The sequence below is a fragment of the Propithecus coquereli genome, unplaced genomic scaffold, assembly GCF_000956105.1.
Source record: "Propithecus coquereli isolate 6110/MARCELLA unplaced genomic scaffold, Pcoq_1.0 Scaffold67, whole genome shotgun sequence".
Classification (NCBI taxonomy): Eukaryota; Metazoa; Chordata; class Mammalia; order Primates; family Indriidae; genus Propithecus; species Propithecus coquereli.
The window spans coordinates 3,783,328-3,796,097 of record NW_012152729.1 but is presented as its reverse complement, the minus strand read 5'-3'; the positions used below and the strand labels follow the sequence as shown (position 1 = coordinate 3,796,097).

The 12,770-nt window shown below is 36.0% G+C and overlaps 1 protein-coding gene across 1 annotated transcript in view; it reads left to right on the top strand.

The window, feature by feature from the left end:
• The window catches only part of NFATC3 (nuclear factor of activated T-cells, cytoplasmic, calcineurin-dependent 3), a 132,371-nt gene that overhangs the window by 50,697 nt on the left and 68,904 nt on the right, over positions 1-12,770 (top strand). Inside the window, exons 2-3 of the mRNA XM_012660528.1 lie at positions 2,408-3,542; positions 5,619-5,781. Of these exons, the coding sequence (XP_012515982.1) occupies positions 2,408-3,542; positions 5,619-5,781 (1,298 nt within the window). The remainder of the gene's footprint in view (positions 1-2,407; positions 3,543-5,618; positions 5,782-12,770) is intronic.

Below are 12,770 nucleotides of genomic sequence, written 5' to 3'. Positions count from 1 at the left end.
ATCTTTATGTTACCTATTCAAGAACAAATCTTTGCATTTGTTCAATTTGACTTTTGTGTCTGTCAGCAGTGTTTTAAAATTTCCTCCTATGGTTTTTTATGTTTCTTAGTACAGTTATTTAATCTTCTTTGTTGTTATTGTCTGTGGAATTTTGTCTGCGATTATGTGTTTCATTTATTATATATTTTCATAATAGCTGTATCGAGATGTAATTCACATACCGTACAGTTCATCCATTGAAGTTTACATTTCAGTGATTTTAAATATTATATTCACAGAATTTTGCAACCATCACTATAATTTTAGAACATTATTTTCTAAATCAGTTATTACCCCAAAAAGAAATGGAATACCCATTAGCAGTCATTCTCCATTTCTTCCCAAATCCTGCCTTTTTTGTCGTTGTCTTTAATAGTTTTTCATCTCAGCTACATACGGGTTTTCTTCTTTGGAGGTCTGACATCCTACTTGCGATTCAGTAAGTGGAGGACTGAGAGAAATAGTGGTGTGCTAAAAACAGTGTTTCAGTTTACTAGGAAATATTTCAGAGTTCAAAGAAAAGTATAATATAACATCCCCATCTTAAATTAAAAAACAGGAAAGAAAAGGGAATTGAGATATATTGTGTTCTTGCTAAATATTAGTCGTTGTGTTAAGTTGCTTGTCCTAAAATGGTCCTGTGTTTTTCAGATGATACCCCACTTACCTCCGGCCAGTTTTATAGACTAGAAAACTGAGCTTTCAAGCAGATTAAATAACTTGTCCAAGTTCATACAGCTGTAGAATGGTAGAGCCAGGATTTAAACCTAGGGGGTTTTGTTTTATTGTTTTGATGCAAGTGAAAACTCTTTAGTGAATATGTTCACTAACCACAGAACATCTTAAAAGTTCCAAAATTTAGGGCTTATAGAGATAGTTAAATTAAAGGATGTTGGCTAATGACAGCAACATCAGGAGCCTAAAGAAGTATACGTTATTTTCCATTGGTACTAATGTAATGAAACAATATGATCTCCTTGACTACTTTGGAGAAGAGGCTAAAGGTTTATGCTTTTCTCTGTTGTGTCTATGAACAGTTTTGTCTTTGGTCAAATGATGTTGTCCCAATAAAGATCTCCTTGGAAAAAGTGAAGGTGTTTAACCAGCACCTTGTACTAGGGTTTAGTGCCTCTGCCTTTGTGAAAATGCATAATAATCATTCCTTCCTAAAAGTGAAGTTGCAAAATACCCTTAATCGCTACAAACATTCTCAATAGGTAATCTGGCAGAGCTTGCTTAGTGTTAAATATTTCGAGGGATGAATTTGAAAAGTTCTGTCTATATGAGGATTACCTTAATGATCAATCATAAGTTAAAAGCCCTGATGAGTTATTTTCTATTAAGGTAAAGGAACCACAAAAGTATCATATGTTTGTTGTAACCTGGTCTTCTGTGAGCAAAGATACTGTGCGTGACTTTGGAGAAAAGAGCTGTCACTGTTTAATCATAAACATTTCCTTAAAGATGCTAGGTGTGGTGGCTCACATCTGTAATCCCAGCACTTTGGGTGGTCCAGGCAGGAGGATCACTTGAGACCAGGTGTTCAAGACCATCGTGGGCAATGTAGTGAGACCCAGTCTCTATAAAAAATATTTTTTAAAAATAGCCAGGTATGATGGCATGGGCCTGTAGTCTCAGCTACTGGGGAGGCTGAGACGGGAGGATTGCCTCAAGGCTGCTGTGAACTATGATACCACTGCACTCCAGCCTGGGCAAAAGAGTGAGACCCTGACTCAAACAGACAAAAAAAATTTCCTTAAGGAGAAATCTTGAATTTTACTGGAAGGAAAATCAAAGGAGGTAAATGATGTGACTAAGAGGTCACAATTAATGGCAGAGATAGACTAGATTCTAGGTCTCCTGAGTTTGAGTCTAATAATCCTTTTTGTTAATAAACCTACTATGTATATGCATAACTAAAATAGCCTTTGGAAGCCTCTGTTTCGTTCTTTAGTTCATTTTAACCTGCAAATCCCAAATGAGGCCCAGTTGATATGGTTATATCATCTTATAATACTATAAGTATTATTTAGAATTACGGATGTGATTATTTCTTTTATAAAAGCATTTATTGTTTTTAGATTATAATGTTTTCTGATTATCATTTTAGAAAATTTGGAAATAAAGAAAAATGACGTATAATCATACATGTAAATATGTAATTATTACATATATCTACAGAAATAGCCAAATGCATTACAAAAACACACCAGCTCTTTAGTGGAGCTAAAGAGATGTACATTTTATGTTCCACTTTTTTCTCTCAAGATTATTATTATTATTTACTTTTCATTTAATATTTTATACATCTAAATTTTTCTAATTTCTTGTTTTGTTGATTTTTTTTTTTTTGCCTTCCTCCCCATAGATCTTGAGCCAGATGATTGTGCATCCATTTACATCTTTAATGTAGATCCACCTCCATCTACTTTAAACTCACCACTTTGTTTACCACATCATGGATTACCGTCTCACTCTTCTGTTTTGTCACCATCGTTTCAGCTCCAAGGTCACAAAAACTATGAAGGAACTTGTGAGATTCCTGAATCTAAGTATAGCCCCTTAGGTGGTCCCAAACCCTTTGAGTGCCCAAGTATTCAAATTACATCTATCTCTCCTAACTGTCATCAAGAAATAGATGCACATGAAGATGACCCACACATAAATGATCCAGAAAGGGAATATTTGGAAAGGCCTTCTAGAGATCATCTCTATCTTCCTCTTGAGCCATCCTACCGGGAGTCTTCCCTTAGTCCTAGTCCTGCCAGCAGCATCTCTTCTAGGAGCTGGTTCTCAGATGCATCTTCTTGTGAATCTCTTTCACACATTTATGATGATGTGGACTCAGAATTGAATGAAGCTGCGGCCCGGTTTACTCTTGGATCCCCTCTGACTTCTCCTGGTGGCTCTCCAGGAGGCTGTCCTGGGGAAGAATCCTGGCATCAACAGTATGGACTTGGACACTCCTTGTCACCTAGGCAGTCTCCTTGCCATTCTCCTAGATCCAGTGTCACTGAGGAGAATTGGTTGAGCCCCAGGCCAGCTTCAGGACCCTCATCAAGGCCCACTTCCCCCTGTGGGAAGCGGCGGCACTCCAGTGCTGAAGTTTGTTATGCTGGGTCCCTTTCACCCCATCACTCACCTGTTCCTTCTCCTGGTCACTCCCCCAGGGGAAGTGTGACAGAAGATACCTGGCTCAATACTTCTGTCCATAGTGGATCAGGCCTTGGCCCTGTGCTTTTTCCATTTCAGTACTGTGTAGAGACTGATATCCCTCTGAAAACAAGGAAGACTTCTGAAGATCAAGCTGCCATACTACCAGGAAAACTAGAGCTCTGTTCAGATGACCAAGGGAGTTTATCACCATCCCGGGACACTTCAATAGATGATGCCCTTGGATCTCAGTATCCTTTAAAGAAAGATTCATCTGGTGACCAATTTCTTTCAGTTCCTTCACCCTTTACCTGGAGCAAACCAAAGCCTGGCCATACCCCTATATTTCGGTGAGTTGATGGAAATGGTCATTTTTTCATGCTTACAGGTCATTGGTGGCATGTTACTACATTATCTGTATGTAATGGTGTGACTATTTCTCCTCCTCTTCCTTTCTTTTAGAAAATTTTCTGCCAGACAAATAATTTAAAGTTCATATTTATTTTCATTTGAGTCTTAAAAGTATTTTTAGGTGGGCTAAATATAATTTTAAAAGTGTACAGGTAATACTTAGAAATCCCTAGAAGGAATTTTCTTATCTAGAAAAATGTCTTGTAAAAGATGGATTATAGTATGAATTAAATTACTAATAAAACTAATTGGGAATAGGCTTATTTTATTTTTAACACCTAAACATATGAATGAAATTCGTTGTGTTATATTGTGGCAAGCTTTTTTTCCATAATTTATTTATTTATTTTTTGACTTTATAAGTTTATGTGGTTTTTTTGTTGTTATAGAGGAATTTTTAAATTTTATGTATTCAAATTTGTCTTTTCCTTTATGGCATTTCAGAGCTTAACGATTATTTTCCAAATGGCTTATCAGTTGTCAAAATACCATTTAAAGAATCAATCTATTACTTACGTTTTCCCATTTAAAAACAAAACAACAAAAAAAGAATCTAGTCTATAATTGATTAGAAAAGGCAGCTTTTATCATATATTAAATTCCCACATGGAGTTGAGTCTGTTAGGGTTTTTTTTTTTTAAATGCTTTTCATTAGTGTGACTATTTCTGAATGCTGATCTTTAGAAAAATACAGTGTGGAGTTATGGTATCAAGGACACCTTTAAACCCATTGCTCTGCTTCTGAAATTTATCTTAATCTTTCTAGGGCTTTGCTTAAGCCTGCAGAGCAAGTACAGAATCAAATGAGAGTTGAAGAAGTTGAGTTGTTTCAGACTAATAAAAATTAATACCTTTTTCTGTATAATGCCAATATAATAAAAAAAATTAATACCTTTCAGCTTCATAGTAGAATGACTTAGAGCTAGGCTGAGGGCATTGAAGAAAGCAATGAAATAATTTAGAAATTTTATTTGACCTGTAGACATATATAGTTGTTTCTTTTCTATTCCTTTTTGTTTTTTTGAGGCAGAGTCTTGCTCTGTCACCCGGGCTAGAGTGTAGTGGCATCAGCCTAGCTCACAGCAATCTCAAACTCCTGAGGTCAAGAGATCCTCCTGCCTTAGCCTCCTGAGTAGCTGGGACTACAGGTATGGCCACCACACCCAGCTAATTTTTCTATTTTTTGGTAGAGACTGGGTTTCCTCTTGCTCAGGCTGGTCTCGAATGCCTGAGCTCAAGCAGTCCTTCCATCTTGGCCTCCCAGAGTGCTAGGATTATAGGCGTGAGCCACCGCGCCTGGCTCTATTCCATATTTTTAATGTTAATAGATCTAAAAATGAACCTATGGGCTTTTTAAGGTGTTTAAATTGTCTTATTGACCAAGTTTAAAAAAATGGATTTTTAGAGATGCTACAGTGATAGGCTATTTTTTCAGCCACATATATACTCAAATGAAATTTTTACCTCAGATTGCAGTATATTGGTGAACATAAGCAATTTTTCAGAGATACAGGGAAAAGAGCAATCAGGAGCAAGTGGGAGAAGCAACATGTACAACAGACTGAATCCCACAGATACCTACTAGGGAGGGAGAGAGGGATACTGAGGCAGAGAGAGAGACATTAAGATACTTAGAAAGATACTGATACACATACACAGAGATGTATACCTTTGCTTTAAGAAATTAAATTATTCTTTTGGTTATTTTTGTAATTACCTACACATAGTTGAGCAAGTAACAGTTTTACAAATTGTTAGAATTTGTCCTTTTCAAAAAAAAAAAAAGGGAAACCAAAAAGTAGATAAAATAGACTTTATTATTCAGATTAAAGAATTATTTTATTAAGCACCCACCATTAACCAGAGTTATAATTTACTAAATGAAGTTTTATTTTGGAATACTTTGTTTCAAAGATCACAGGAAGAAATGTTGGTGCTGGCAAAGAAGTGATTTCAATCACTGCTTGGCAATAATATAGCATGGTGAAATGCATATTTGTGTGTTTTGTTTATAGCACATCTTCATTACCTCCACTAGACTGGCCTTTACCGACTCATTTTGGACAATGTGAGCTGAAAATAGAAGTGCAACCTAAAACTCATCATCGAGCCCATTATGAAACTGAAGGTAGCCGAGGGGCAGTAAAAGCATCTACTGGGGGACATCCTATTGTGAAGGTATGAGACTTTGGGGCTTGTTTCGCAGATACTACACACCTGTTAATCGTTAGACCGGTCTATTCGGTTAGGTACTACAGAGCCCAAAAGAGAAAACTCAAAAACTAGAGAGCCTATCTTGTTTTGTGTGCTTGTTGTTATGGCCACACTTCTGCATTGAATTTTCTTTGCTAGGCTAAAAGATACTCCTCCTGGACTGACTCTCCAATGGGGGAACCTCTAGGGAAAGATTACACTGGTGAGATAGCTGGATTTTTTTTGTTGTTCTTTTGTTTTTGTTTTGGGGTTTTTTTTTTTTGAAGAGCAATTTTCAGGAAAAGATGGCTGTTATTTTGATAAAAAAAGAGAGAGAGATTACTGTATTGTGTTTATGAATATGCTCATTTTAAATTTAAGTAATACAGAAAGGTAGAAAAAATAAAGCAATAAATTACCCAATCTAACCTTGGAAATAAAGTGTTAACATTTAACATTCCAGATAATTCTCTGTGTATATAGTTAGTGAAAGGTTGAATAGATAACTAGAATAATGAATGAATTTTTAAGAGTAGGATTATACTGAACATTTTTGTAATTAAAATATAAAATTTTTATTTGAATTTATTAGAAGAAAAACTAAAGTTTTAAAAATTATATATTTGATATATATGAAATATGTCATATATAGTTTTTAATAATAGTTGAATATTAACTTTAATTTTACTTGAATGGTACATATAAAAATGAAACTAAAGTAAAAGTAAGGACTGCTGAATCTTAGATATTGTTCTTCATTTTAAGAGTTCCTAAAAGATCTTTCTAAGGCCAGAAAAAGAGATTAAATAAATTATTGAGAGATTGAACTGTTTCAGATTTAGATGGTATGATTGACTCCTTGCTCTGAAAAATAAGGTATAATTGTCTCTCTTAAACTTAGTCTCCCTTTTCTACTCTACCTCTTGAATTTTGTTGATATACTATTTTTCCTTTTTGAGCTACAGCCCACCCACTACCCTCCCCAAATTGTTTAGTCTTAGTCCTGTATCTAGCTGGATTCACTGCTTACTACTAGTTCTTTTTTATTTATTTCATTGTTAATTTTTTTTTGTTTTTTGTTTAAGAAGGGCTTTGGATTCTATATTCTTTGGATTCTTTGAGGTTTGAGAATGTCTGTTTGTTGCATTTTATATACTCAAACATCAGAATGGCTGTATATAATAATCTTGAGTCACCTGTTTTTCTCTTTCAGAACTGTGTAGAAATTTTTTCCTGTTATCTTATGGCATTGAGTACTGTAGTAGAGAAACTAATTATACCGAAGTGATTTTCAACAAATACAATTTATGAATGGTTCAACTTTTATCTGGGCCATGTTTTATGATTATTTTCTAAACATATTTCATAGTTCTTTACAAATATTTACATTTTAGATGGGTTTTACAATGATTGGTAATAAGAAATGTCAGGAAATCAAAACAGGAATTTTGCCATTTGTTATTAGAGTCATATTTTGTTTTTAAATGAGTTTATTTCAGTTTGATTAAGGAAGCAAGTTCTTTGCTTAGTTTCTTGTCTCTTTGACTTTACCTTCCAGGGGTGAGATTATTTACAAGTGCATAAATGAAAAATCTTTTGTGGGTCCACATGATTTGTTTCCACAGTTTCCTTTAATTAAAAACTGAGCTGGGCCAGGTGTGGCAGCTCATGCTTGTAATCCCAGCACTTTGGGAACCCAAGGTGGGAGGATCGCTTGAGGCTGGGAGTTCAAGATCAGTCTGGGCATCATAGCAAGACCCTGTCCGTACAAAACATGTTTTAAAAATTAGCTGAGCCCTTTTCCACCTCTGCAAAGCCTGAGAAGTCCCAGCCTGGCCAAAAACGATGGATCTCATCGTCCTATGCCCTTCTTTGTTCCCTGTCCCCAGTTCCCCTCAATAAAGTGATTTGACCTTAAAAAGAAACAACAAAAAAAATTAGCTGAGAGTGGTGGCACATGCCTGTAGTCCTAGCTACTTGGAAAGATGAGGTGGGAGGATTGCTTGAGCCCAGGAGTTCGAAGTTACAATGAGATATAATCACATCAATGCACCCCAGCCTGGGCGATAGAGTTAGACTCTGTCTCTTAACAATAAAAAACAAAACGAGCTCGGCACAGTGGTGCATGGCTGTAGTCCCAGCTACAGGGGCTATAGTTTGCAGTGATCATGCCTGAGAATAGCCACTGCACTCCTGCCTAGGCAACATAGCAAGACCCTGTCTCTTAAAACAACAACAGCAAAGAAACAACCGATCCCTTCTCAAGGGGAGATTAACACTTCTGGTGTCATCAATATTTTTATATTCTCCTTGTGAATGACTTATTTCTTGTTGCTTGAAGAATTATTTTATAATACTTGAAATGATTGACTTGACCAGAGTATATCTGGATGTTGATGGTTGTCAGTCTTTCCCAGTACTTAAAATATTCTCTTTCAATCTGAGAGTCTTTATTCCTTCATGCCAGAAAATTTTTCTATATTGTGTATCTATATACATTTCTTATTCCATTTGTTTTGTCATTTACTTCAGTGACTCTAATTATTATTCAAATGTTTACCTGTCTTTGTCTATCCTTCATATCTGTATTCTTTTCTCTGGATGCTTTAATATCTTTTCTTTTTTTTTTCTGGTGACAGAGTTCTTGCTGTGTTGCCCAGACTAGAATGCCGTGGCGTCAGCCTAGCTCACAGCAACCTCACACTCCTGGGCTCAAGCAATCCTTCCTCAGCCTCCCGAGTAGCTGGGACTACAGGCATGCACCACCATGTCCAGCTAATTTTTTCTATATATTTTTAGTTGTCCAGCTAATTTCTTTCTATTTTTAGTAGAGATTGGGTCTCGCTCTTGTTCAGGCTGGTCTCGAACTCCTGACCTTGAGCGATCCTCCCGCCTCGGCCTCCCAGAGTGCTAGGATTATAGGTATGAGCCACTGTGCGTGGCCATCTTTTCTTATTATTTATTGTGATTTTTTTTGAGCTTTACCTCCCATGTTATTGAATGATTATTACTTGGTGCTTCCAATTTATTATTAGATCTGCAGTTATCTTTTGAATTTTAATTTGATTCTTTGACTCTATTTTCCACTCATTTGGTATTTTATTATTATATTTGCTCTCTTGATTTCTCAAATTTATATTCTTAAATTTTTTAGTATGGCACACTCATAAGCTCTGAATTCCTGGGCTGTGTGTGTGTGTTTAGTTTTTGAAAGATTTTTCTTTTTAATTATGTTCTTCAAATGCATTTTGCATAATTTGTTACTTTTTTCATTAAATAAAAACAAAACCAAAAAATCTATATTATGATTGCCTGATTGCCATGCCTTTGTCTCCATTTTGTTTGAGAGCCTTGGTCTAGTAGCCAGAGGGGCTTGGGGTAAAGAGGTAGAAAATTAGATTAGGATAGTCCTTGTTGGGTTTGGCTAAAGAAAGTGTACACTGTTATGTATTGTGGCCCTCTCTAAGTATTTCCGTGTGTATCATATTTTCATGAGTGTGGCTTGTTCCCCTAGTACAACACAGAGTTCTGGAAGATGGTAAGTAAGCCCTAGTGACCCTTATTCTGCCTCTGTCAAAGAGTCTGGAGCAGGATGTAGGATCATTTATATATTTACCCAAAACCCTGTTTTAATCTGCATACTTAGGTTATAGAATTTATTCACTTTAAATTTGTTTTTTTCTTCCTTTTAAATACACTTTTTTAAATTGACAGATAAAATTGTGTGTATTTACCATATACAACCAATTGTTTTTAAGTATATATACATTGTAGAATGACTAAATCTAGCTAATTAGCATATGTGTTCACATAGCTATGATTTTTGTTGTGAGAACACTTAACATCCACTCTCTTAGCAGTTTTCAAGAATATGATACATTGTTAACTCTAGCCACCATGTTTTACAATAGATATCTTGAACTTATTCCTCCTAACTAACTAAAATTTTGTATCCTTTGAACAACATCTCCCCAACACTATCAGCCCCTGGTAACCACCATTGTTGTTCTCTACTTCCATGAGATCAACTTTTTTTAGATTCCACATATAGATGAGATATTGTAGTATTTGTCTTTCTGTCCTTGGCTTATTTTACTAACATAATGTCCTTGAGGTTCATCCATATTGTCACAAATCACAGGATTTTCTTCTTTCTTATAATGGAATAGTATTCCATTGTATATATATACCACATTTTCTTCTCTGTCACCCAGGCTAGAGTACCATGGTATGATGGTAGTTCACTGCAACCTCTAACTTCTGGGCTCAAGAGATCCACCTGCCTCAGCTTCTTGAGCAGCTGGGACTATAGGTACACACCACCATGCCCAGCTAATTTTTTTCTCAGCTTGGTCTCAAACTCCTGGCATCAAGCAGCCCTCTCGCCTTAGCCTTCCAGAGTACTGGGATTACAGGTGTGGACCACCAAGACTGGCCCATCATGTTTCTAGTATATTCAGATCCCCTGCCCCCAAGTAATTTAGCAGAACTGGTAATAGAACTCCTTTTATTGAAGTTGCTGTAGTCTGTCCTGTAGTGACCTTCAGGCTTTAACCCTCCAGCTTTAGTTAAATTAAGCAGGCACAGACCTTTGCTATGGAAACGATATAGAAACATAACAAACAACTCGGCTTACTTTCTTCTACAAAGCAGAGGGTGGCCTGAAGAGAAGGATACTGATAGATACTAGGTGGAAGTTTTTAGAGGGTATTGTTAACAGTAGTAATAATTTGTTTATTGCCTGTAACCTAAATGCTCCTCTGGAAATGAGATGGGATGGTAGTCTAATTAGTTTATTTGATCTTCCCTTAAAATCCCTGAGATGCAAAGGAGTGGCCCTATTTTTCTTATGCTATAGTGTATACATTTGGAGCAGATGTTGGCTGAAATATATTCCCTTTGAAATCTTATATGCATGACTACCTTCCCCAACTCGTTTATTTTATCAAAGTATAAAGGACGGATGGCTTATGTCTTTGCCAAGCTGATATAAATGTGAGTCATCTAATAAGACTAAGATTCTTTGGTATATAGTACTTAGCAGTATGTTATGTGGTATTCGGATAATATAATAGGTATTAATAGCAATAAAATTTTTAATTTGTATTTTCTTTCTTTCCTGTTTTCTTTCCTTACTTTCTTCTTTTCTTCCTGCTTTCCTTTTTTCTGATGGGGTTTCACTCTGTCACCCAGGCTGGAGTGCAGTGTCATAATCATAGCTCCCTATAGCCTCAAACTCCAGAGCTAAAGCGATCCTCCTGCCTCAGCCTTCCAGGTAGCTGGGATCATGCCCAGCTTGTATTTTCTATTTTAGATTTAACTACCTCATTTTGACCAGATACTTTATTGTCTATAATTCTTTTTTTTTTTTTAAATAATGTATTGACTAACCGCATGAATTACTTTGCTTCACTGAATTGTACTCTCTTATGCCAAAATGTATTCATTCAACGATGATTGAAGGCTTATAATGTGCTAGGTACTATACTAGGCTCTGGAGATAACAAGATGGGTGCTGTCATCTTCACAGTATTTAAAGGCAAGTCGTAAAAGTTGTTGCTGTTACTTCCTCCACTAGATGAACAGTTGGTTCCATAGAATAATTTGTTCAATCTAAGATTAGACATAAAAGAGCAACAGGTATAGCAGAAAGGAATGGCTAATCGCTTGATAGCCATGAGTCAGTGGAAGCTCCATCATTATTGTTAGCTTGAGATTCTTCATCTGTAAACCGGAAAAAAATGACACGTATCCATAGGAGTTTTAGGATTCAGTGAGCTAATTTAGTTACAGCAAAGTATGTAACCACTGTCTGCCTTTACTTTTTCAGCTCTGTGTTTAACTGTGGATGAGTGCCATGCAGCATTATCACTTACTCCATCTGCTGCCATATAAACCAAAAGAGAATAATGGTTAAACTTCATTTGTGTGCATATATGCATATAATACATGCCCACGCTTTTCCAATTTCTTTTTTAGTTATTTAGGCTTTGTTTTTGTTATTGTGATCATGTTGACATTTTATATTTTTATGAAATAATTTCCATTTAATTAAAGCTTTAAAACTTATCAATTTGTTATGCTAAAACATGTAAAAGAATCACAAATGAAAATACTGATAGATTTCTTGACTATATAAATATTAAAATATTTATAGAAAACTGTACCTTGCATTTAAATGTAATAAATTGAACGTGTGTTTACTAAATGTAAGACACCTGCAGCTTAAGCCTGCTTAATGGGGAGAAATAACCAGTAAGGAGCGCAAGTCATTTTACCTCAAGAACCCTGGAAAGTCTCAGGAATTTGAGGCACTGGGTATCTCTGAAAGTGGGATGTGAGGTCAGACTGAAAATGGAAGGGTTGGATGAAAGTCTACAAAGAAGCAGTTAGATTTCTCTTATTTTTCTTTGTTGTGTGGTACAGCCAAGTAATAACCCCTGTCTTACCCTAAGAGAATACTGGTGATACAGTCTTTAGAGAGAATGAAGTAGAGGTTGGAGATACTAGAAAAGCTCAAGGCAAGGCTTAATAGTCTGTACTTAAAATGGGATAGAGGTGGAAGGAGAGGCATAATCAAAGACTTCTTACTGAATAGTGAGATCTCTGACCTATTTTCTTAATTCCTATAATGCTTACAATAGGTTTATGCTCTCTAAACAGAAGACTGGAGGATTTACTTTAGACAAATTCACTAGTCCAACAGAAAAGACCTGCAGATACCGAGAAATAAACTTTATTTTTAACATGTTTAAGTTACTTTTACTTTGGATTTTTGTTATGTGCAACCAAACCCGAGCCTAGTAAAAAAGGCTACTTCAGCTTTCTTTTGATGAAAAAGAAAAATAAAAAAGGCAGTTACTAACTCTAGCCAATCAAAAAGTTGTATGAAGGCCGGGCGCGGTGGCTCACGCCTGTAATCCTAGCACTCTGGGAGGCCGAGGCGGGCGGATTGTTTGAGCTCAGGAGTTCGA